Source organism: Bactrocera tryoni, chromosome 1 (genome assembly GCF_016617805.1).
Source record: "Bactrocera tryoni isolate S06 chromosome 1, CSIRO_BtryS06_freeze2, whole genome shotgun sequence".
In the NCBI taxonomy this organism is placed as follows: domain Eukaryota; kingdom Metazoa; phylum Arthropoda; class Insecta; order Diptera; family Tephritidae; genus Bactrocera; species Bactrocera tryoni.
Window position 1 is genome coordinate 20,996,450 of NC_052499.1, and position 25,914 is coordinate 21,022,363.

General features: G+C 35.6%; 1 protein-coding gene across 1 annotated transcript; it reads left to right on the forward strand.

Moving 5' to 3' along the window:
• Positions 1-1,905: 1,905 nt before the first annotated feature.
• On the forward strand, positions 1,906-25,909 carry LOC120766376 (translation initiation factor IF-2). Its single transcript, XM_040091810.1, has 3 exons — positions 1,906-2,260; positions 24,599-25,533; positions 25,595-25,909. Exons 1-3 carry the CDS (start codon positions 2,240-2,242, stop codon positions 25,818-25,820), a joined length of 1,182 nt encoding a protein of 393 aa, XP_039947744.1. The 5' UTR covers positions 1,906-2,239; the 3' UTR covers positions 25,821-25,909.
• Positions 25,910-25,914: the final 5 nt, after the last annotated feature.

The following is a 25,914-nucleotide window of genomic DNA, read 5'->3' on the forward strand; positions in this document are numbered from 1 at the left end:
TGATATCGCGTCATGACAACCGACTATTTGATACCTGAAATTGAAGCTCGTGATCTCGGCGACATTTGGTTTCAACAAGACGATGAGCAGATAATTTCACCCTTTAGGCCGGTCGATTCGCCACTACGACCGTATGACAACACACCGTTAGACTTTTTCTTGGGAAGATATACAATTTCAAAAGTCTATGCGTACAATCCTGTTTGGATTCTGGCCTTGGAGCAAAATATCACGCGTCTCATTCGCCAGTTATCAGTCAAATTGCTCGCATGAGTCATTGAAATCTGGACTCAACGGATGGACCATCTGAGACGTGCCCGCGACCAACATTCAAAAGAGATAAACTTCAAGAAAAAATGTCAAAAATTGTTCTTTCGAATGATAGTAAACATGCCTCACTGAATCTGAAGTTTTCGTTTTTTTTTCTTTGGAAAAATGGATTATTGTTGATTAAAGGTAAAACGAATTTTGCCTAAGAACTGTGTCTTACGATGGTAAGCCGGGGATTTTTCAACATGTTAGATGTCCCCATGAATGACAGAATTATGCAATGTTTCCAACTAAAAGATGTTGCGGCCTTTATAAGGTCATATAAATTTTGAGACAACAAAACATACCTCCGATCTTTTATGATGTCATAGCTTTACTTAAAAACTCCGTTTCCTTCAAATGACTATAGAAATGCACAGAGTTGCATTTATGGTTACTACGTGCGACATGTAAATAATCACTGGCTTATGCAACACCCGTAAATTGAAAAAAATTATTGAACTCGTTTTTTCCATGAACGTACGCGTTTGGGGTTAAAGTGAGAGAAGAAAAGCTGAACTCATTTAAAACCAAATCACTTATTCTCGAAATTAGTGTTAGTATATATGTTTATCACGTATATTAGTGTTTTTTTTTTGATTTTTAACAGTTTTGCTTATTTACGAAAAGAGATTTTGGTTTGAATTTCTCCGTCATAGCTGGTTAAATCGGTGTTTCAATATTTTTTAAAAACTTTTTTCACCTTCGTGACATAATACTTTCGTTTGGAAGTGCACGGAACGCAGTTGTTGTTGTAAGACTGGACTGTTTTGATTGTTAAAAGACAATGTTGCCTGGGCGTTACGCATGCCCAAAAGCAAAAAAGTTGTTGGTGTATTGCCTGTAAGTGGCGAAAAGTTATAAAAGATTTGACCGAATTCGAAGAGACAAAAAGAAATGTTTTTTATTTTGGCATACAACAACAACCAAACATTTGTACATACACACAGGCGCAGCAGATGATTTGCGTATGCAAAGCACAAACGAAATTTATTGCTCATTGATGAAAACAATTGCTTAGCTGCAATTAACTGTACAATTTCGTGATGTGAGACATTCGACAGACGTGCGTATGCTTAACGGAATGAAAAGCGAGCAGGCGATTACCATATGTTATAGTTCAATAAACTGTTTTTATTAAGCGCCATTTTTACGGCTTTCAGCTAATTTTACTTTTGCAAGCTTAGCTAAGTGCTCTAAAATTTGTACAAAACTTTTTTTCATAAATTTTTATTAAAATTATTTTGTTTTTGTGTGCTACTAACAATCGCACTTCCACCGGAAGCCCGTAAAGCGCTTCCTGCGCACATGTACACTCTACAAAGCGGAGCTTTTAGACCGCTTTCCAGTCAAAGGCGTACAAAAAGCTCACTTCCAAGTAACTATTTATACTCGTATATATGTATATATCTGTATATATGCTTGTTTGTGTGTTTGTGCGCATAAAGCAGCTGCTGATTTGATTGTTTCTCCTTCCGCGCTGCATTAACAGCCGTTACAATTGTTGTTTTTGCTGCGGCAGCACAAGCCATTAGCCCAGCGTTCGGTATAAAAACGAAATGGAAGCGTGTGGCATAAAGCATTTGACAAGCGAGTTTCAACGAAACGGTTATCAAAACCACTAATCCGTTAGTAAACGCCCAGCCGCAAAGAAACTGCTGCAAATTTGTGCAAAAGCAAGAAGTGAAAGACAAAGCAAGTGATTATATCAAAAAACGCTATAAATTTATACACTTTGGCTGTGTGTTTGTGTAGTGCCTGTGTTGGTGTGCGCCTGCGCATTAGAACCGGAAGTGCTTACTTTGAACACAAATTAAAGTTTAATAATTACAAAAAAAGTAGTTAAACACGTCGCAAACCGCAAACGACAACAACAAATAATTGTAAATAACCAACAGCGGAATTGGAGTAATACTTGGCGCGTGCAAATATGCAAGTGCAACATTTTGTGGTAAGTTGTTCTCGTTATTGCATTACGTGTTACTATAAACGAAGTGATTTTGCAACATTTTTAGGCCGTTAAGCGCGCAACAACAAAAGAAATTAAAAAAATAGAAACGTTTTTGAGTTTGTGTGTTGTACCAGCAGACAAATTGCTATAATATTTTTTTTTAATTTTATTTCTTTTGTTAATTATTATTTTTTCTGTTTTTGAAATTTAATTTTTTCTACAATTCAAACAATTATTATTTTATTTTATTTTGTAATTTTTTTCGATTATTTTTTTTTTTTTTATTTTTACTATTTTTTTAATTTTATTTTTTTGTATTTTTATTATTATTTTTTGTTATAATTTTCTTAAATTTTTGTTTTTTATTTATTTTTTTTTTTAATTTTTGTATTTTTTTATTATTTCGCATTTTTTTCAATTACTGTTTTTTTTATTTTTTCCCTTTGAGTTTTTTTTTATTTTTTCACTTTCTAATTTTTTTTAGTTTTTCGCTTTTTATTTTTTTCTATTTTTTCAATGTAACTTTTAATTCTTTTATCAAGTATTATTTTTTCACATTTTTAACTTTTTTTTCTATTGCCATTTTTTTGTTGTATTTTTTCAATTATTTTTTTATTTTTATTTTTATATTTTTTTCTTATCTTAACTTTTTTCTATAATTTTTAACATTTCTTTTTATAATTTTCTTAATTTTTACTTTTTTTTAATTTTTTTTTATTATTTTTAACTTTTATTTTATTTTCTATAATTGTTTTTATTATTATTTTGAATATTTTTTTCAATAACTTTTTTTTTCATTATAATTTTTGTTTTTCTACTTTTTTATTTATTTTTTAACTTTTTATCGTAACTATTATTGTTATTATTGTGTGTTTTTTTTCTCATCTCAAACCACATTGCACGTCGTGTGGCAACCATAGCTGATTTTACAGCGAGTTATGAGCGTGTGAGTGACAATCCAAAAGACTTACAGTCCAGCTTATTGTCATTTGTTGGACCGACTGCCAGGCGAACGTAATGCCCAGTGGGTGTTTTACCAATTTTATGATCTCGTTTTCGTTCGAAATTATTGCGTGCATTGTTTTTGTTTTACAGTACAATTGTTGCATATCTGCATAAGACAGATTATAGATATTTTTATCGTTGCCGCTAATGCTATTAATGACTTACGTCGACTTTGTAAGTCATTTCGTGCGCAACTAACCTGAATAGTTAAATTTTAAGCTCAAGTCTCTTTTTTTATGACATAATTACGTTGTGTTCGGTGTGCCGTGTAAAATATTTAAATATCATGGAAATGTATTTTCTTAATTAACAACAATTTTTCATGAATTTCCTAATCAAACTGTAATATTTAGTATATGCAACTCAATAAATTATTCAAATGTTTCATTAAAATGTTCTTTTAAGCTCTTGTAACATAACATTTTTATCTTCGATTTAAAAAATATAAAACTAACGTTAACACAGAACAGCAAAAAAATCAATAAGCTATAATAGTTGTTTAAAAATCCACATCGTTATAACCCTTTTTTGTTGTTGTAACAATAAAAGGAATATAGTTTCGATGAATACTGTTTTAGCAACAGTCCTTCGTCAGATATAATCTCCAGTCGGTACAAATTATACGCGTCAAATTCAAATTCCTTAAAACATTTCTCTCTTCTGACAGTATTTTCCATCAATGTAGTTTTCTACATAACTCAAGGGAGATTTTGAAGAATGAATCTACACTTAAGTATTGTCCTATATGAAAAGTTATTAGAAATATCCTGATCTTTGTTCAAGATTTCATCTTTCTGGGAGACATTATCCAGTTAGAATGCGCTGACTTAAAAAGGCTGGCTCTGAAACTATTTATAATTAATATGTATGAAGAAATGTCACTCTATGCTTTCATTTTTACTTCCTAAAAGTGGCACTTCTAGTTAAAAGTCGTATTATAATTTAAAGAAAAATATTCTCTTTGTTATGAATACACTTTTGTACAGCTTAGAACCAATTTTGAAAGCATTTTGTCCAGCCAAATAGTTTCAACAACCAAACATGAACTGAGGATGCTTCAACTGTTACTGCTGGCAACCAAAACTGTTGGGTGAAAACTTTTAGATAGGGTACAAACAGTAATTTGAGTACCTTATTACGACTGTAGAGTTAAAAATCTATCAATACGGCGACATGGACAGCCAATAATAGTTTACTTTGTACCGGCATCGTAGGACGAGAAATTTAGTAGCTAATGCATAGACCCTAATCAAAAGAGCATTTTATCTCTTGCTTTTTTTGTGCTTGAAGATGCAATAATACTGTTATTTTATAGGTTATAGCAAGTTGTCTTAATTGTATATATAGGTTAGTACAGGTTATACAGGCTGAGTGTCACGCCGTACATAGACTTACTGACCCTTTGTAATGTCACATGGAGGACCTCAACGCTTTTTGCGAAAATTAAGAGAGATTTGATACCTAATTTTAATAATTCAACTAGCGTTTTGTACTACAAAGCTATTAAGTAACTAAGTTGAGTTCAAAATAAACCCAGACAGAAGCAGGGAGAGGTTCCAGGGCCTTCTGCCCGGCACTTGTATATGCATATCATTGATACCAAGCCTCGCATGTGATGCCAGTATGTTGTGACCAGTCATTAAGCCAATAACCGTCCTGAAGTACTTTCGAGACTTGATTGTATATATAGGAATTGTTCAGAGTCCTGCCATATGTGATATAAGAGAAAGCACAATAGACCATAGATCGCAGTGCAAAACCTCAATTAATTTATATCTATCAGTTCAATGTTTAGTTGATTTTGTGATGGAGCTGACCTTCACAGAGAAAGTGGAGAACGGTTTAACTATTCACTTCTATTTTGCAACTGCGGTAAATATTGTCTTAAGGCAGGCCCATTTTTAGCGGAAACTCTCAGAACACCTGGTGCTCTGTTATAAATCTGTATATACTATTCCTGGACCTAAATATATAAAAGGCCTGTGGTTCTATTCCTGTCATATTTGTGCCATGCCTGCATTGTTATCAAGCTCTCTTTTGATCGTTCTCAGCGGTATTGACTCCGCCTCGGATTCGTTGAAAGAGATTATTAGCTTTGTCAACTCGTCTGCCGTTTCATTGCCGAAAATGTTCCTGTGACAGAGAACGCAAATTATCTACAAATGGCAAGAAGCTTAAGCCTTTTAGCAGTTATTGACTAATTTGGAATTAATTTGTGATGTCGCCAAGGCCAGCAATGCCAACTGACTATTCGCGTATAACCAAAGTTATTCAATAGAACTTCACATGCCGACTCTATACCTAGACTTCCGCATGGAAGATACTGTTTGCATTTGACATACGGAAAGAAAGAGCTATGCGAAGATTATTGTATTATAGCCGCGCTTCTACTCCGTGGTTGATTTTGATACTGTGGGTATAGATAGAGATAGATATTCTTCTCCCCTACCAAATCCCTTCTCCATTCACGTCTGTAGGTCATCCTCACGCGACAATGACAACTGAAATCTAACCTTAGAGGAATTTATCTTTCTTTTATTAGCTGGTTCAGGATAGCGCTATGTCCATAATCTTTCCGGTTCTAGCCTCCTGGTTCCTTAAATTTGATAGCAGAACTTGATGCTATTTTCCGAGTATACACATATGTATATGGTCACATGATGCGGGAGCATATTAAGCGCTAACTCAAATTAAGTTTACTAAAAATGAAGAATAATATTTGTAGGAGAGTTTCAATTAGAATAACTATTTTTAATTTTTTCCTGCATTTCTTTAAATATATACAGAAGTTTGTAACTGAAATTATCAAAATTTTTAATATTTAAACAAAGTGTCTTATTCACATGCACAGCACTGTCTTACAATAAATCGCTCACTTAAAATGCAAGAAAATCTGACTCTATTAAAATATTTTACTGCATTTTAATGACATCATCATGCATATGTATATATGTAATATGTTCATATGTATATAAATGTATGACTTTATAAAAAGTTGTGCATGCATGATGAAAAATATGCAACCAGAGCGAAGTAAGCAAAATAAGCGCAACAATTATGCAACGGGCGAAAAAAGTTTTGAAAAAATTTGTCATCAACCGATTCGCTTCATCTGCATATCTATACACATACATAAAACATATGAGAGCAATAGTTGGCTAATGGCCACCATTACTTTGTGGATTGACAATCGCCAAATTGCATAATTATTTCACTTGTCGCGGCCTCACGGGTGAGTTAGGGCAAAATACTTGAATTTATTGCTTTGCAAGCGTATCGCAATTGGTCACACCTTTCAAGTTTGATTTTTGGGTGAAAAAAATTGCTGAAATATATGTGAAACTACAAAAATCATCTATCCATACCATATACGTACATGTATATGTTTTAAACTAATTATTTAATTTAACAACAAGCATAGATTTCAATCATAATTTTTTTCTTTGCTGCAAATTTCAATTACCGGCAGCACCCAAAACAATTTCACGCCTCCAAATAACAGTTAACAGGGAAATCCATAACAGCACCGTGTTTTAATGATAGTAAGGTGTCAGTGCTTAAGTCAGCGTAAAAATTAAATTAGGTTTTTAACCAATGAGCTTTGAAGTTTTGGGTAGGTCCGCGCGCCCAATAAATAGCAGAAGTTGACCAAAGAAAACTTTTTTTATTTAATTTTTTTTTTATTTTTTTGTTATGATTTATGGTCGCGTTTGCTGTTTTGTATCAACAGAAAAATAAATTTAAAAAATCTTTTCAAATGTTTTTTTAATCCAAAAAGCCGCTGGCCTTTCGCCAAATTACTTTAGTATTGTCAATTTTGAAGGTCAACTGAAAGTTGTTTACAATTTTGTAATATTTTATTCACATGCGTGTATGTGGAGCAGTTAATTAGAAAATTTTGCCAATTCATTCGAAGTGCTACAAATTTTGAATAAAAGCATTAAATGCAAGTGCATATGTATGTGTTTAACATTGCATATCGTATATCATCGTTAATGCGTATAACCTGCAGTAGCTAATATTTGGAGGTTAGAAGTCGCCCCATTAAACAGCTATTTTGAATGAAGGCAATAACAGTCGCACTGCAGGTGTCAGTTGATGAAGCAATTAATGTAAGTTTCTGAAAATATATCTGACTATATGGTATTGCCAAACCCAATTCGACAAAATTTGAAATGTGACGAATCGTACAAAATACTGGTATAAATTAAATGGATATACGCATAATCAAATGTAGATGGAATAGAAAGCAGTTATACAACATTTTTGAAGTATCCACCTATATTAAATCGATTTTTTTTTTTCTTAAATCTCTTTTAAAATTATCTAAGGCATTAAATTATCTTCTATTAAAACTAAAAAGGAGTCAAGTTTGAACATATTTTTTAAAAATATAAAGATTTTTGGTCAAAACACTTTTTCAATTTTTCAAATTTTAGTATTTTGGTAGGAACTTTCTTAATAACTAGAAGATGTTATTAACAAATATGAATCTCTTTGAATTTTTCTTTCCAATAGAAATTACGACCTGCATCCTGTCCGCCGTCTGACGAATACACATTCGATATGCGTCGGGCAATTGCTTGCCAAAGCCAGAATATCAAAGATTTTGTATCCAAAAATTTTCGGATGATGCTTAAATATATAATTATAAATCCTAGAAATTTAACTTTAAAAATTTTTCTTTCCTCACAAAAATCGATTTTTACCAAGCCTCTAATCATTAGAAGAAATCTAAGGAAATTTATTCTATAATTAAAAAATTGATTTATTCGCAGAAATATGCCGTTATAAATAATTTAGCAAGAAAAGCGCACCCATAGTTTACAATTTCTATTTGTTAATATAACTGAAAATTAAATACTAATACAATGCTCGTTAATTGATTCCATTGAGGGGCTATGTATATTGTGACAAAAAAGTACCGGGAAGTCATCCTACATCACAAAATATTTATAAAACGGCTTCCATAAGATGATTGTGAACTTGTTTGTATGTCAAACGCATAAACCCATGTGTCAACGGGTTATAATGCTCCCTATGAATGTGGGAGCATGTCCAAAGAGACATACATACTTTTCTTGAAAAAATTCAACTTTATCGGGAAGTCAGCAAGACCGCATTCCATAGCCTAATGTGATTTCGTACGGACTCGCGGGGAGATGTCAAGCTCTTTGCCATGATTTAGGGAATGTATGTATATATGCCAATTGATACAATAACATGTAAAGTCCTTATAGTATAAACAAACATTTCTACTCTTGTTTCGCAATGATTAAAGACAGGGAAGTTTTCACCCGCAAATATGCGCCGCTATAAGAAAACACGCTTTCTCAATTGGTTAAGATAAATCACATATTGACCGATATATGATGTATGATCAACCTCAATTCGATCCCGATCTTTCTATTAGGTGTATACAGGCTATTGGAAGTATTACCCTATTCAACCCATTTGTTCCTATAAAGCCACTCTCGGATGTAAAATTTATGAGTCCTGCGCATTCTTTATAGATTTATCGTACTCATATAGTTTTTAACATAACAGTTTTCTCGACGGGGTACATCCTCCGATTTGAGCTACATGTAACGTAAAAAAGTTGAGAATTGCAATATGTCCACCAAGTTTCATCAAGATATCTTAATTTTTTACTCAAGTTACAGCTTGCACTGACGGACGGACAGACAGACACTCACACATATTTCACTCGTCTCATCATCCTGAGCATTTATATAGCATAACTCAATATCTATCTCAATACTTAGATCCGTTCGGTGAAGAAAACTATTCTACTCTGTGAAACATGTAGCAAGGGTATAAAACTGTTCCGTTAAATGGTGGTTCTATATTTCCTGTGACCACAGAACTATCCACTCAAAGATATAAAGCATGACCCCTTGGTGTATCTTAGAGAACTAGGGACTCTTTATTTAGGGGAATTAGCACTTACCGATAGGTTCATCAGTCTTCTCCAGCCAAATTACACCCCAGTAGTACATGTGTAAAGAAGGATTGTAGTATTGCAACATCTCCTCAATTTCCTTAGAAGTGGAGGGTTCAGCTGAGAGCCATACACGAGCTCGAGAGCGTAGTAGTAGATCCACTTTAGACACCGCCTATAGTTTAGCTCCCTTCCGAATTACACCCTCCTTTGAGACATGACTTATAAGAATCTAGGGGCTGTGTCATCGTGTCGCTCTGTGATCTTCGTTGCTAAGCGACGATAAGAATTTAGCTTTTTCGCTGCCGTAATGTTTTTTCCGGAACCCTTAGCAATGGTCGGGGTATCCGTAACGGCATAATCCGAGCAGAGGTTCCTTTGCTGGTGCTGGCGATTCCGTCTCGCAGCGTGACCCAGTTTTCGCTATCTGTTTTCAGGTTTCTGGCAACTACTTAGGTTATGATACTAAGTAGATTTTCTAATTGAGCAAAACTGGTTTTGCTGTCGACTACTTGGAAAGATGTTAGCATATTTACAGCATTGTACATCACACATCACTTTATTTTATGAGCCTTTGAAAAGTTCCAAGAAGATCCGACGTTTCGAGCGTTTTTTTTAAGCAATGGCGTTCATTTCTGGGCCAATAGGTATGTAAACAAGCAAGAGCTGTCATTTGCTCAGGAAAAACAATGTTTTGGTGTGGTTCGTGAGCCGGTGGAATCATGGGTCTATATTTCTTCAAAAATAATGCCGATGAGAACATAACCGGTAATGGCGACTGTTATGGCGAAATGATAACCGCTTCTTTCGCCAGTGACCAGTCGAAATGCTCGAACGAGTTATCGAAAATTGGGCTCAAAGATGGACCATCTGACAGGTAGCCGCGGCCAACATTTGAAAGAGATAATCTTCAGAAAAATAAATTCCAAAGAATGTACTTTCGAATGATAATAAACATTCCCCATTAAAATTAAAGTAGCTATGATTTTTCTTTAAAAAATAGGGAACTACGAAATGTATCACCCTTTAGCAAGTAAATTTGGTCAATTGTAACTCTTTACCGTTATTTCATTGCAACCTTTCACTAAAGTTAGTGCCACACTTAAGAGTTAACAAACCATTTCAAATTTAGGCAGCTAATGGAGGCTTAAAGCCATTCAATGCGGTGTATTTTTGCGCATTTCATAAAACGCATGAGATTTCCTAGCACAAAGTGTCAGAAAATGGCATCAAACCGATTACGCATTAATTAAAACTGTTGGCAACACAAATGCGCGGCCAGTTAGGGGCGCAATAAGACGGAAATCACGCAAAAATACGGTGTTTGCAATGAAGCAATAATTCGCTGTTTGAATTAAGCCAGTAAATAACAAATGTCAACTTGATAGAGAAATATATACTTCTAAAAATATATCGCATGCGATAAAAAGTTTTAATGTCAAAAGTTAATAAATCTGAGGCAAGCACCAAATATTTAGCTTAGCATTTTTTACTAAGCCACCAAACAAATGACAGTTAACTGCTATGTAATAACGGCACTGATCGATGCTGTGATCAATCAATCAAAAATTTTTGAGCGCAGTGCATATGTACAAGTATGTGTGCGTTTGTTGCAAGCAGCAGCCGCGCCGCATGGCATACCAAAGCTGATGTCGTAAAATTGCAAACAATTTTTTTTTAAGAAAAAAATTAATATTAGATAATAACTCATACTTAATAGGCATGCAATTTTGTGCTTGTTGTTGTTGTTGGCTTTTTTCCATGCTAAATTTTCCGCCGTCTGTCTGTGTTTGGCGACACTGCAAAGCTCTGTTCAAAATTGATATTTCTGCACAGCCTCCGAAGAGGCCACACAAATGCGGATAAACAAAGGCACAAAGGCTGCACGCCGTGAGGAAAGCCCCAAGGTAAGACCTTAGAGGCAATCAGCTACTCAGCCAGTGAGGCAACCGAGTTATGCGAGGTAAATAACCTTCAAGAATGGCGGCAATAAACAAGTGGCAGCAAAACAATGGGCCCAATGAAAACTGTAGCAAAACAAGTAACAACAAAAACAATAACTACAAACAATGTTGTTGTACCAATTTTATGCACTTACTAACCTAAAAATGCATTCAAGCTTGCCGCTTGCTTTGGTCGCCAGTCGTTTAGGGTACATAATGCTACACACATACATATGTAAATGTAAATATAGTACATATACTTGTATATTTATGTACATTACGGGTACGTGTACGCTTACTGCATATAAAGTATGTGTTTGCCTTTATGTGGCATAAAATTTATGACGCTAATCTACTCAGATCTTAAACTATAACAAGTTTGCAACAAACACGCCAGGCGGCCAGCGCAAGTTGGTACTTGCACATTAGTAAGCTGGTGAGTAGCGCATGCGCGTCGTGTGTGTAATGAACTATTGAAATTGGGCGTTCACATTGCATAACATTGCGCTGACGTAAATATGTAAGCAAACACAAAAAGCGAAAGGAATTTAGAGAATTGTAGAGTACAGTGTAGGGAATGCGCTTAATTTAAAGTTGAAAGTAAAGTATGTTAATTGTAGCATGAAATTTGCTCAGAGAAAGTCTCCGAACGGTATTAAGAAGGTCTAGTCTAGAAGCTCACAGATTGTCGCTATCATTTTGCGTACGATGTTTAAATATTTGGGGGTCTTGAAAGAGACTTTCCCGATAAGATATATTCAAGGGACTACTATAAATATGTTATTATATATACATAATGGTCCGATCTGAACAATATGTTTGGAGATTATAGCGTTGCTTTGAAAAGTATGTTGGGTTAGGTTAGTTTAGATGGCTGATCAAAGATCGCACGTGAACTGCTATATGTAATACTTTGTGATGCCATAAAAACGAAGAACTTCTGTGTTCCAACTATAAGTTCGGTGGAATGGCTGAAGGTATGCGCACCCAAGTGTTTATGTCTTGACCTCCCAAACGCGGGACAGTTAAGATGGAAGTGTTGAGTTGTTACCAGCTCATCCCCTTCTATACAGCTTCTGCAGATGGCGTCTGGTGGAACTCCCAGCCGTACTGACAATAGGTAATGGCCCGTTAAAAGCCCATAACTACTGAGAGGCTAACTTATTGAGGACAAAGACATCACTAGATGGTGGCTGGTTGTCAACTCGGGGGTAAGCGGTGTCTACGCCAATAAATAAGAAGAAGATAATGGAATGTTTATGAAAGTAAGAAAGTCTTTCATTCTGTTTCAAATAGAAAAATTATGGATATACACATTTTCTAATACAAAATATGGTATTATTAGTAATTTAAAACTATTTGCAATAGAGTTGCCACATTTTGAAAAAATACTACCATATACATATGTATGTGAACATAAAGAGTTTATATGAAACATTTTATGAGATTTTTGTTATGGAGTTACCATCTCTAGAAAAAAATTAAAGTGAAAATTAAAAAAAAAACTAAAAATTCCATCGTAGAATATATAAAAAAACATTAAATTAAATATATTTTTATTTAGAGTTGCCACCTAATAAAAAAATTAATATTGAATATGTTACAAAATATGTACGACCACAGATATAATGAATTTATGAAAACATTTGAAGAATTTTTTAAGATCATTTATAAGGTTTTTGTTGCGGAGTTACCACCTTCCCAAGACATAAAAGTGAAAATTAAAAAAAAAAACTGAAAATTACTTCGGAGAATAATAAAAGTGAAAATTTTAAAAAATTTTAAAGTTACTTCGGATAATCCATAAAAATGCATTAAATGAAACATATTTTGAGATAGAGTTGCCACTTATAAAAAAAAAGTAATATTGAATATTTTACAAAATGTGAGCACAATGAATGATAATATAATTAATTTATCAAAATATTTGAAGATATTTTATAACATTATTCATAAGACTTTCGTTGTAGAGTTGCCAGCTTTCGAAAAGATACATATAGTGAAAATGTTACAAAATTTAAAAACATCTTCGGAGAATAAATTAAGGAAAAAATGCATTAAATTGAACATATTTTTAAGTAGAGTTGCCACCTAATAATAGAGTTATATTGAAAATATTACAAAATTGGTACGACATGCTTTTAAAAAAAGTATTTGAGAAAGTTGTAAACTAATCATACATAGTATAAAATGTTCAAGATAAGTGAGTTGCCTATTAAATTTCGTGATTTGGCAACTCTAGTGTTGCAATCTGACTACTCACAACTTTAACATAAAGTTTGACATCTTTGATGTTATAAATACTCAAAAAGTTTTGACATGTGAGCGCTTTTTGTGTTGTTTACAGTAACTTAAAATATTCATCCCGTACGAAAAATGGAATTAAATCACGAACTTAATGTAAACATAAGTTTTGTCAACTCCTCCATTTTCGTACTGACGCACTTATGAGCAAAATTACAAATAATCTTTTTATGTATGTAAGTATATACATATGTATGTATGTACATATGTATAATTCGATAAGAAAACTCAAAAACCATACACTACAACAATGTAGCAAAAATTCGCTTAACATCGCTGATGGAGCGATATGATTTCATAAAAATTCAGCGATTGCTGCTAGGCGACATGCATTGCTGGCCTACGCATTCTGCGCATACGCGACTGCAATTATAAGAGTCAGCCATGCAAAGTTCAAGCATATGCAAGCAAGTTGAAGAATCGTAAATGCAATTGCGGAAAAATTCGGCGCAGCGCTTCGAGCCGCGAATAACGCCCGATTCAAGTCGTATGCTGGCGGCGTATTTTTCAACCATTGTTGTTCGCAGACAATGCAAAAATTGTTGAAATGTGCTTGTACTATGTATGTACATACATATGTAAACGTTAAGCTATGCGCATAATAAACGATCTCAATGGGCGTGAGTTGACTTGATTTTGCTACAATATATGTTATGACTTTTAAACGCAGACAACGGATATATATTATACATATACACATATACATATGTATGTAAGTATGTAATTTTGTACCTAATATATATATGTATATATATTTAAAAATGTATATACATATGAATATACCATTAATACATACAAGCAAATATATAATTGACTGAGGCTCAGCTGGGTAAGTCACCAAGTCATTTAATTAGTCATTCATCGTGTATAATTGTAGGGCGGCTTGTGTGGCAAATGGTACCTAGCAAAACGCTTACAAATCGGCAATTCGCTGCACACGCTGATTCTTCGCTGACCAACGTATTGCAATGGCTATTAGTCAGTGAGTGATTTAGTGAGATTATAGCAGCACCCATATTCATTTTAACATACATATGTATGTACATACATTGATGTATATGTGATACAGAGACACACACACAGCCAGGCATACATATACACATACATGTAGTAATCGGCAGCCGTGAAGGTGGTAATTGGAATTGATTGTAATTGAAGGAGTGAATGAGTTGAGAAACCGTGTGAAAACTATTATATTGCTTACACATACAAACATATGCACTTATACACATGCATACATGTATAAATCATTGTAGATATGTAACATATGTGTGAAAAGTAAGAAAAAAATGAAAGAAAAGTCGTAGCAGCGGCTACGCCCAAGGCCAACTGCATATGTAGCCGGTGATGGAGCAAAATTACACAACAACAACAGTCAATAACAACAAGCATCACTGATGCCTACAATGAAAACAAGAAAAGCTCTCAATATGACAGCAATTGCCATGGCTTTAATAGCAACAATATCAATAAATACTCGCTTTAAGAAATCTGTGGCACGCATACTAACACACACACACATACTTATATGTATATGTATGGCAGCAGGGTGTACCCTGCAGGAAAGCGCAAAATTTCTGAGCCCGTGACGCGACTTCGACTTTTTGTGATATGTTTGTTGTGCCAGCTTAATTTTTCTTTAGTTCTGATAGACTACAGAGTCAGCTCCATAATTTATATAGTTGAAAAACTGCAACGAAATTGTGTTACGCAACAAAATTTCGTCACGCACTTAATACAATTCATATTACTTACAACATACCTATGGCAACACAAAACTTTATTTCTTAGCTACATTTCATAAAGATAAAGGAATTAGAAGGTTGCCACATATTCGAAATTTTTTTTAAAAATAATTCTAAACATAAGAAAATCAAATTTAGTAGATTTAAGAAAGTTTAAGGTAAAAAATTTTTGTAAAAGGTTGCCACATGTTTCAAATTTTTTCAATGAGTAGGTAATTCTTTATGGAAACGCCAGAGATAATATGAAAATCAAATTTAAAAAGTTTAAGAAACTTTACAGCTAAAAATATTTTTCGTAAAAGGTTGCCAAAATTTTAAAATTTTTAATTTTACAAATTTTATTACATAAACGAATTTTGTAATATATTCAACAACCTTAAAGAAGGCCTGTAATTTAAAATATTTTCGAGCAGGGTTGCCACTTATTTGAAATGAAATAATCTTAATAATTGTCTCCGCTAACTACAAAACATCACCAAACTTAATAATTTCATTTATTTTCATAGAGATGAAAAAGTGTGAAGGTTGCCACTTATTAAACATTTTTAATGAAAAAATAATTTTAATTTACAGCATTGCTACAATATGGATATCGGACATAATAGCTTTAAGAAAGTTTACAATTAAAAATATTTATTGTAGAAGGTTGCCATGTGTTTAAATTTTTTTATTATTTAAAATTTTTATTTTTAAAAATGTTATTAGATAAACGAAATATTTAATACAGTTTAACATTTTTTAAGAAGGTTTTCAAATGTAAATAATTTTGAACAGAGCTGCCAACTATTTAAAATTCTTGAAAATTATGGTAACTATTTTAGATTCTCTATTTACATAAAACCTTTAATATTACCATGAACTGGTACTATGGGGGCAAAGTTTGGTTAGTTTTGCACCAGACATTTTCTGACAAGTTTGAGATTTCCTACAGGGTATAAAGGCAAATTTGCATACTTCAATATAAAAATTACACAAATGGCACATAGGTATATTAAGTTTAATGAAGCTAGAGAAGAAACTGCAGAACGCCTACATTGAGCTGTTTATACATGCTTGTAAGGAAATTATAAAAAATACACATTTTATTGGAAAATATGTATGTATGTACATCTGTGAACGCATGAATATAGTTCCTTGTTGTTTACATTCAGTGGTTCGTACATAAATATGTAATTCAGGGATTCCTTGAAATTCACAAGATGTGCTGATTCAAGGATTTAACTGAAGCACCGAATAAATTACAATTAAGACAAGAAGGTTAAATAGAACAAATAAATTCTTTGTTGGAGACCATGCGAACGTTTACTCATCGCATAACCGCTGAGATACAAGAATAAGACTTACTTAGAAGATTTTTTAAGATGAAAAGAAAGGGTAAACAGTAAAATATTTGAGTAGTATTTTTGAGGTCTCTGCAACCCTTTTTCGTACTGAATCTGCTAACATATGTCAACATGAGGGAACACCTTCAAACTGCTGAATGGCAGTGCAAGTATAACGCCAGGATATAGTGAACCCGATTTCTCAAACGATGACGATGAAGCGGACGTTCCCTTGCCCGACCATGAAGAAGTTGGAATAGCAATTTCTTGCCTGAAGACCAAAACAGCAACGAGGCCGATGGATTGCCGGCCAAGCTATTCAAAAACGTCGGCGAAGAACTGATAAAAAGCATGCATCAGCTTCTTTGTAGAATATGGTCGGTAGAAAGCATGCCCAACGATTGGAATTTAAGTGTTCTTTAGTCAATCCACAAAAATGGAGACTCCACAATCTGCGCCAACTACCATTTGATTAGCCTCCTCAACATGGCATATGTATAAAGATCTATCGAGCGTACTGAGAGAAAGATTAAAGCCCACAGTCAACAAACTGATTGAACCTTATCAGTGTGGCTTTAGGACTGGAAAATCAATAACTAACCAGATTTTCACCGTGCGTAAAATCTCAGAAAAAACGCGTGAAAAGAGAAACGAAACACACCACCTTTTCTTCGATTTCAAAGCTGCTTTTGACAGAATGAAAAGGAGTTGCCGCAATGTTTTAATTTGGTGTCACTGCAAAATCAAAACTGCAGTGTAAACTGACGTTGAGCGATACTAAAAGAAACTCTCCAAGCTGTTCGATACCAAATGAGGCTTCAGAGAAGGCGGCTCCGTATCGTGCGCCTTCTTCAATCTTCTATAAGAGTGTACAGCTGCTGCCGTATGCCGATGACATTGATATTATTGGCCCTAACAACCGCGCCATTGATTATGCTTCCTCCAGACTGAATAAGGAAGAAAATGGGTTTGATAGTGAACGAGGGCTAAACGAAATATTTCGTGTCGTCGCACTCGTGAATTGGCACCCACGTCACAGTTGGACAGTCATAATTGGGAAGTCGTTAATAATTTCGTTTATCTTGGAACCAGAATTAACACTAACAATGTCAGCCTTCAACACAATAACTCTTGTCAACAGGTGCTACTTTGGACTGAGTAGGCAATTGAGAAGTAAAGTTCTCTCTCGACGAACAAAGACCAAACTCTATAAGTGACTCATCTTTCCCACCTTGCTATGTAGTGCAGAGGCATGGACGAAGACAACATCTGCTTTATATACAGACGAAAATTGCAGATAAAAAAGAATTGTATACGAAAATATTCATCGAAGTTGTAGTAAATAACCGAGAGATATCGGATCGTGGGATTTTCCTGACTACGAAACTATAATTAGCGGCTAACTGAAAAAACATCAGAAGTTTCAAATTCATGGGTGAAATAAAACTAACTGAATCGTTAAAATACATAATTTGGTTATTATTAATTACTATTTTCCGCAAATCTTTGGTGCCTCGGCCATTGAGGTGTGATTATCAAGATTATTATGGTAATGAAAATGTATTGATTAAATAATTATTGGCCGCGTATTTAATACAACGGTCAAAGCAATTGAAGCGGTAAAGCAATCATTAGTAAAACAATAAGAAATACAAAAACAAAACATAATAACACATTAAAACAATACGGCGCTAAAATCCGGAAAATAAAAGATCAAGCATAAATTTATTAACTCACAATTATATGTATATCAGTGTAGTGTATGAGAAAGCCACTTCATTGGCAAATCAAAAGTTAGAAATAATGGGAAACAAATAACACAGCAGAGCAATTAATTTCCGCATCACGCTCGCCGGCTGGCCGCGCAAGCGCAGAACCTGAGAAAAACTGCTGCTTTTATTCATAAAAATAAATTAAAGAAACAAATGTTGTTACTGGTTAAATGCGAATATACTGCAAAGCATGGAAGACAAAACTACAATTTTTGACATGCATTTTTTTCAAAGAATGTTCAACCAGCGACCAGTTCAAAATTAGTCAATTATTTAGCGGTGCTGGTACTTATCATTGGATTACACGTACACACTGATATCCAATTGTGCACTTATTGGCTTATGTGTGTCAATAACAGCCGGTCCACTGTTGCCAAGCTGGAGCAAGGCGCACCAGATCAGTAGCACAAGCCATGCGCCACGCAACGTTGCGCCTTTAGGCCGTTGCCTTTTATTATGATTATTTCTTTAGCGTTTTTTTCATGCATATTCAGCAGCAAATAAAAACGCAAGCACAAATGTAGCAAAAACTCGAAATCGGAGATTGAAAATAACATAAAACTAAATAAAAATGCTTTAAAAAGTATTGCACAATTTCAATTTGGCGAAAATTCGTAAACCGGCATTCGGCCTGGGGGAATTTAGCTGGTCAGTCTTGTAAGAAAATAATTTAAATAATTAAATTTTATGTTTGAGTACAATAGGTTAGGTTAATCGAGTAGGCCAATAAACCACCGATAGACCAACCCTTTCTTTCAACCCTTTCCTGCGGGCGTATGACGCCACCAGACATCAGTCTCTTCTATCGATGCTATTGTGGCCTGGCACCCAGTTAAAGTGGAGTTTCTTGCTTCATAGCTCATTAATAATACGCTTAGTTTATGACTTGAAGGAAGTCAACGCTTTTTGCCAAATTTAATGTAGACTTGATATCTAAATCTGATACTTCATCCAGTTCCTTGAACAGCGCATCTTCTGGATATCTAAGCCGGGTTTAAAATAAGGCCACACATAAACAGAGTCTTTCTCATGCCTACTTCCCTGCTCTTGCTGCATACATATGTCATCGTTAAATATGCCCAGACGGCTCTCATATGATGGCAATGAATTGTAATCTGTGACTAAACCAACAACCGTCCTGAGTTCTTTTCGAGACAGTGTATGTAGAAAGCTTGCACTTTTCCTTCCGATCTCTTGCGCATGATTTAGCGATACTGCATGCCCCAAAGGCATTCTACCTCACCATGATCCTTGTGTCAGTCCTTTCAGAAATTACATTGTGTTCCTGAACCCTTATGGCCTGAAACCGCATATACATATGTATATAGCCTCCCTGCTTCTAAGGACATTCTCTGACGCAATGCGATATGAGATTTTTCTTCAATAGCAACTTTTTTGACCAGAAAGACTTCTGCAGCATTCCGGCAGTGAATGGTCGCTGAGATCTAGCTGCACTCGAAAGATCCCAGCGTTCACTCTTTCAGCCTTTTTAATCCGTCCGAGTAGAGATTGAAATTTCTCTGATGAGTCGCGTGTGAGGGCGTGTGTTCTATTATCCACCGTTCCCCTGCCTAATGACCTAAGTCTCTGTTCTATTGCTTCATAAGTATATTGATTGTTCAGATCAGTACTCTCGAGTTTGGCGAATTGAGGACGGCTTCTATTCCATGATACCAGTTTATTATATTTATACCAGTCGCTAATTTTACCCAGTTGAATACAATATAACTTCGAAAGTTTGGCGACCTCCATTCGTATTTTTCATGAAACCAGTTTATTGTATTTATACCAGTTGGTTATTCGATTCGCCCATTCTGCCCAGTTGAATACAATATAACCGAGTATGAGAATACCACATAGAAATAGTAATAACCGGTTGCTACTTTATCTAAATATATTTGTTTATACCAGTTTATAGTATTTATACGAATCGTTTGTTCGATTGCTTCATATATTGATTGTTCAGCTTGGTACTCTCGAAAGTTTGGCGAATGAAGGACGACTTCTTTTTAATGATATCAGTTTATTATATTTATACCAGTTGCTTATTCGATTCGCCACCTTCCTTTAGAAGAAAGAAAAATGAAATAACCCATCAACAAATAACTGTATCATATCCGAACAACATGAACACCACTTTTATCAGACACCTGTAAAACCGGAATACCAAAAAGAAAGGTCAGAAATCAGATAATCGGTAATCACATAAAAAGAAATGTTACAATTACATAAAGCAACAAAGTATATGCGTGTCCTAGACAGTGAATTCGCGCAGACGCATCCGCGAAATTGATTTCCGCGAGCAAATGTGATGCCGGATAACAACGAAAACGAAAAGCCAAGCAATATTTATACCATACATACTTACATATACACATTTCTACGAGCGTTGAAATGAAAATGAAATCAATGCAATGAAAAGAAAGGTGAAAAACAGAAATAACGCGTACTGACCAGTAAACGGAGTGATTTTCACATGTTTTCCTTCTTTTAGCTTGGCATTTTCTGCAAGCGGCCAATATACCGTAAATTATGCAATGGCAAATTCCTCACCACAAAGCGAGTTCAAAAGCGAGCTGGTGTGCTACAGTTGTATGTCTATATGTATATATGTACATATATGTGTGTGTGTACTATTAATATGAACACAACTGTATGTAATGTTGGAGCTATTTGATTGGATTGGATCGTAAACGGCTGTTTACTCTTTCACTATTTCAATTTCGAATGATTTTGCAGTCCACTGGCATACGCCAGCACCATACACACACACACACATACATATATGCATTCGTGTGTACAATCAACAGCAGTGTGTTGCTCTAATTCATATAAAACTCATTGCCGTTCGATTTGCCGCGGTTCGTGCGGCGTTACATATTTCAAATATTTATTATTGTTTTTGTATTTTTTTGCTTTTTGCATAAAACTTGTTTGATTTCTACAAGGCTTTTGCAAGAAATGGAGCTGACTAATGAAATACTGGATTTATAAGAGTAACAACAACAACAACAAAAGCAATAAAACGAGCTACTAACACAGCTGCACGTAGCGCTGTGGCTCGCGAAAAGCGCGACAAGCTCGGCCTGCCTGCCCCTTTTTCAGCTGCTGCGGCGCTTGGTCCGGCACCTGGCCGAGCATTTGAGCAGAAATCAGCGCAAATTCGCTTGCAAATAATTGACATTAGCGACACATACAGTTATACTTAAGTATCACATTCTTAAACATATGTATGTTATATGTGTGTGTATGTATGTATGCAACTAATCCTCAATACCTTTACGATAGCTTTTCGAATCCGGCAGCCGCTATGTCAGCATCTACTTTAGCGTATTACGTTATGTCGCAGCGCGACTTGCTAATTACATAGCCACCAACCAACAAACCAGGTGTAAGAAGTAGTTCCAGTTATGGAGCTTAGAAAAGTACGAGACATGAAGGGTGGACACTTGTCGCTCGCTATTGTTGTTGTTATTATTGGTGTGGCGTGGAACTATTTTAGGAATTTTTATATAAACTAGAAAAAATTTGTTGCATAAGTCAAGATTTTTATTAAATGTTTCATACTTTTTACCGGGAAACTGGTTTAGTTTTGTGTTTTTGCAAGGAGAATAATGGGTGCACAAACACATGAACAGTTTAAGTAGTAATTGCTTTTATTGTCGTCGTAATTTATTGGTGAAAAATATATAATTGTTTGACCAATGGAACTGGTAGGATAGAGAAGTGAACGGCTAAAATGACTCAACTCGTCAAGCTTATCAATAAATTATCGCACCTCAATTGATCCTCAATTTGTCACTGACCACTCTTCACATACCCGATATGTGGAAAATCGGAAGAGTGGTCCCACTACTGAAACCTGAGAAGCCTGCCAAGCTAGAAGTTTCTTATCGCCCGATAACTCTCCTTTCATCAGTAGTAAAAACTCTTAAGCCTTGCTACTCCCGACCTTCACACACCAATATGGACTTGGACCATGAATTATCTGAGCGCTCGACAATTATCGGTATTATTTCGAGGAGAACAATCTAAATTAAAGGGAATTAATCAGGAGGTTACGCAGAGTGGTGTCTTCTGTCCACTACTGCTTAATCACTATATTTCGGAGCTTTCCTAACGACCAGAAGAGGCTTATATTACCGCATACGCAGATGAATGTACGGTAATGACGTCGTTCAAAAGTGAACGCCAATCTCCTCAAACTTTCGCGCTAGGGGTCTAAAACTCTGCCCTGACAAATCCACAGCCACCATATTTACCATCTGGCCGAATGAGTACACGGACCTCAATATTTCTTTCGATGATGTCAAAATTCTTATTCATATTCGACAGTCTCCAGTCCACGATTGTTTCAAATACCATCGAGCATCTACATAGTGAGACCCGCATGCGCCTTGTAAAGAAGCATAACACACTTCTCTCCAAGCAGTTTCTGCTCGGAAGTTTTCACAGAAACCATACCAACATCCAACACGTCGACGAACTTAAATAACATATATACCTACCAAATTACTGATGTGAACAACTTCCGACAAGCACTGAACGCCATTCATAGTGGAGCTATTAACACTTGCATTGAATCTCTTCCAGTGAATAGCGTACTTGGAGTGCGAACAACCTAGAGTGTCGCTAGCACAATTTTGTTCTGAGTATTGTAGCAGGTTAAATTTCTATATATTCAGAAAATATCTTGACATACAAAATCTATGTGCTGCATGTAACGAGACTCCACATTCCCAATGAAACCAAATCATTTAACCCCGCTCTCTCTATAGTCCAAACCCGTCGAAGCAGCTCCTTTTGTGGGCCTATCGTTAAGTGATTTCGATGGCTGCTAAGTTATTGTGTTCCCCCAAGCAGGGTTTGGATAATCGTATCAACCACAACAGCAGCAATCTTGCAAATTCCAAAATAAAGCCTCAAATTTATTATTAATGATTTTTAAAGAAAGTACTCTTAAGATTTTCTTTCGATAATATAATCATAGGATCGCTTTGGACTCTTTTCGATCTCAAAGCTCTGAAAATATTCAGAAATAAAAAAGCATCCCCCAAATAATTTTGAGATGACGGTCCTTGGCCAGATAAAAATCATTCATTACAGTTAAATGATATTAAAGTTGAGGAAGGTTCTGTAAACTGTGGTCTTCTGCGTCTTTATCTCAACATTTTCGAGTTCATTACTGCTACGTGGGTACAACGATATATGTATGTACATATGTAATTATGGGCCTCAAAAATTTAGTGCTTGAAATGACATTAAATTTAGGTGATATAATATTTAAAAAAAAATACCATTTACTAAGTTCAACGTATTATTTTTAAATATTTGTTTCTAATTATATGCGCACCACCGTACGTATAGTTTAAATTATTCAGACATTTTCTTTCAAACCGTAAAAAATGCCATAGGCAAGCTCATACCGGACAGCACAACAAATTGCTATTCATATGTAACCGTTAAGCTATCAACGAGCTTATACAATAATTTGTATCGTATATATACATGGTTTTTCTAAGTGAGTTTATATAATATGGACATATATACATACATATATTGTATGTACATACAAGTTTGTATATAGAAAATTCTTAACGCTAATCTAGCTGCATTGCAAACTGCATAAGCACCTACACTCAAACCAATTACACAACAAAAATGTGCAACAACAACACCCTTAAATGCACTCTCGCCTACATTTCAAGTAAGTCACAAACTTAATGAGTTATTTGACCGCTTTACGTGCGCGCTCATAACTTCACTGTCATTCAACCGTTCAACGAGTTAAGCAGTGGACTTGGCGGGCACTAACATACATACATATATCTATGTGTGTATGATGCAAAGCCAGCCGTTAAATGCAACTCATTAGAGAAGTTCGACGTTTGAGATATTTGTCAAGCCACAAAGGCACTTGCCACATGAATGCAACGGAACAGGTGTTATGTGGCGTTATTAGAGTGTAACGGCAATAAAATATTAGAGGCAATATATCAAATTATGGACATATGTGGTTGTTATTACCATTACCTCATACTTACGCACATAAATTCATTTAAAAGCATTTTTGCGCAATTATTGTTAGAGTGGCGCTACCTCGGTGCGGCCAATTTGCGCATTAACACCTGCGAAGCCCTACTAAATCTTGTAAACATGTGAAAGGTGCGCGCACAATTAACGTTATAAGTTTTTGAAATTGAACTTTCAACTTTTTAAGTTTAATATATGTACATTTTTAACAACTGCATTTATTTTCTTTTCAATAAAGCGCAACTAAATTCATTTTCCCATTTCACTTTCTAGTTTGCCAGCTGTTTGGCCATAACCTCGCTGCTGCTAGTCGTTGAAGCACAGGGGCCATTTCCACCTAGATTGAGCATACCAGGCGCTGTGCCCGTGGCCGGGCCAGCAGTTGCGCTACGCTCACAATTTCGCAATGATAAGCCGGTACGCGTACGTCGTCCAATCGCTTTGCGCGCACAAAACGCCTATATACCGTCGGTAGCGCCGCGCATACAAGAGGAACCCAAACCGGTAACCGAATCGGCTGAAGACGAACAACCAGATGTCTTCTTGCCACAACTGTTACGCGAGCAGCAATTGGTGCAAGCGCAGCAGGCACAATTTCAGCAGCAAGCGAATGCTTTCCTCAACGGTGAGGTAAATACCATACATGATACGCCCTCATTGCCACAATTGTTGCAAGATGATGAGCATATATTGGCACCATCACCGCAACCTGTCTTGCCATCAACGCGCTTTACAGAACGGCCAACACCCGCTGCACCTGTAGCAGCCACAACGTCCAACAGTCGGCCAGCTTTCAATGATTACGGCATTGGTAGCTTTGGTGCGCAACGTTTTGGTTTGGAGCGTCCACAACAGAGTGCACCTGCACCGGCACCATTGCCACAGCAGGCACAACAGCGCGTCAATGTTATACGCACACGTCCACAAGTGCGTGAACAACGCCCACAGTATGAGGCGCAATCAGCACCACAACCAGCTCCGGCACCTGTGCGCTCTCGTCCACGTCCAGCACCAGCACGTCCGGCCATTGAATATAACCAAGTGCAACAAGATGAACGTGAACAGCCACAACAGCGTCGCCAACGTCCTGTCGCGCAAACAATACGCAAATGGCGGGAGGAGAATGAGGACGGCAGCATTACTTGGGGTTATGAGAATGATGATGGCTCATTCAAGGAGGAAATCATAGGCACAGATTGCATTACGAAGTGAGTGCAATATTTTCTAAAACTAAAACTACATTAATGTTACAATTATTTTTGCTTGTAGGGGCACCTATGGCTACATTGATCCCGATGGTAACAAACGTGAATACCACTATGAGACCGGCATCAAATGCGATCCCAACACACGTGAAACAGAAGAGGAGCTGCAACAAAATGCTTTCATTAATTACGAACAAAATACAGCTGTATTGCCAAATGGCATTGAGATCGACATGACACAGATCGGCAAGAAGAAATCCAGACGGCCGAATTCCATCTACAGAAATTAGCAGTTTAAACTTATAATAAATATATAAAATGATAATATTTAAGCTTTCAAATATATATCAATAATTACATCTTTAATTATAAACTAAAACTTGA

Bases quoted from the DNA above. Each gene is read 5' to 3' on its own strand.
- LOC120766376 (XM_040091810.1), top strand. From the start codon at position 2,240: ATGCAAGTGCAACATTTTGTG. The intron at 2,261-24,598 runs GTAAGTTGTTCT...TTCACTTTCTAG, and splicing joins TGCAAGTGCAACATTTTGTG to TTTGCCAGCTGTTTGGCCAT. The intron at 25,534-25,594 runs GTGAGTGCAATA...TTTTGCTTGTAG, and splicing joins GGCACAGATTGCATTACGAA to GGGCACCTATGGCTACATTG.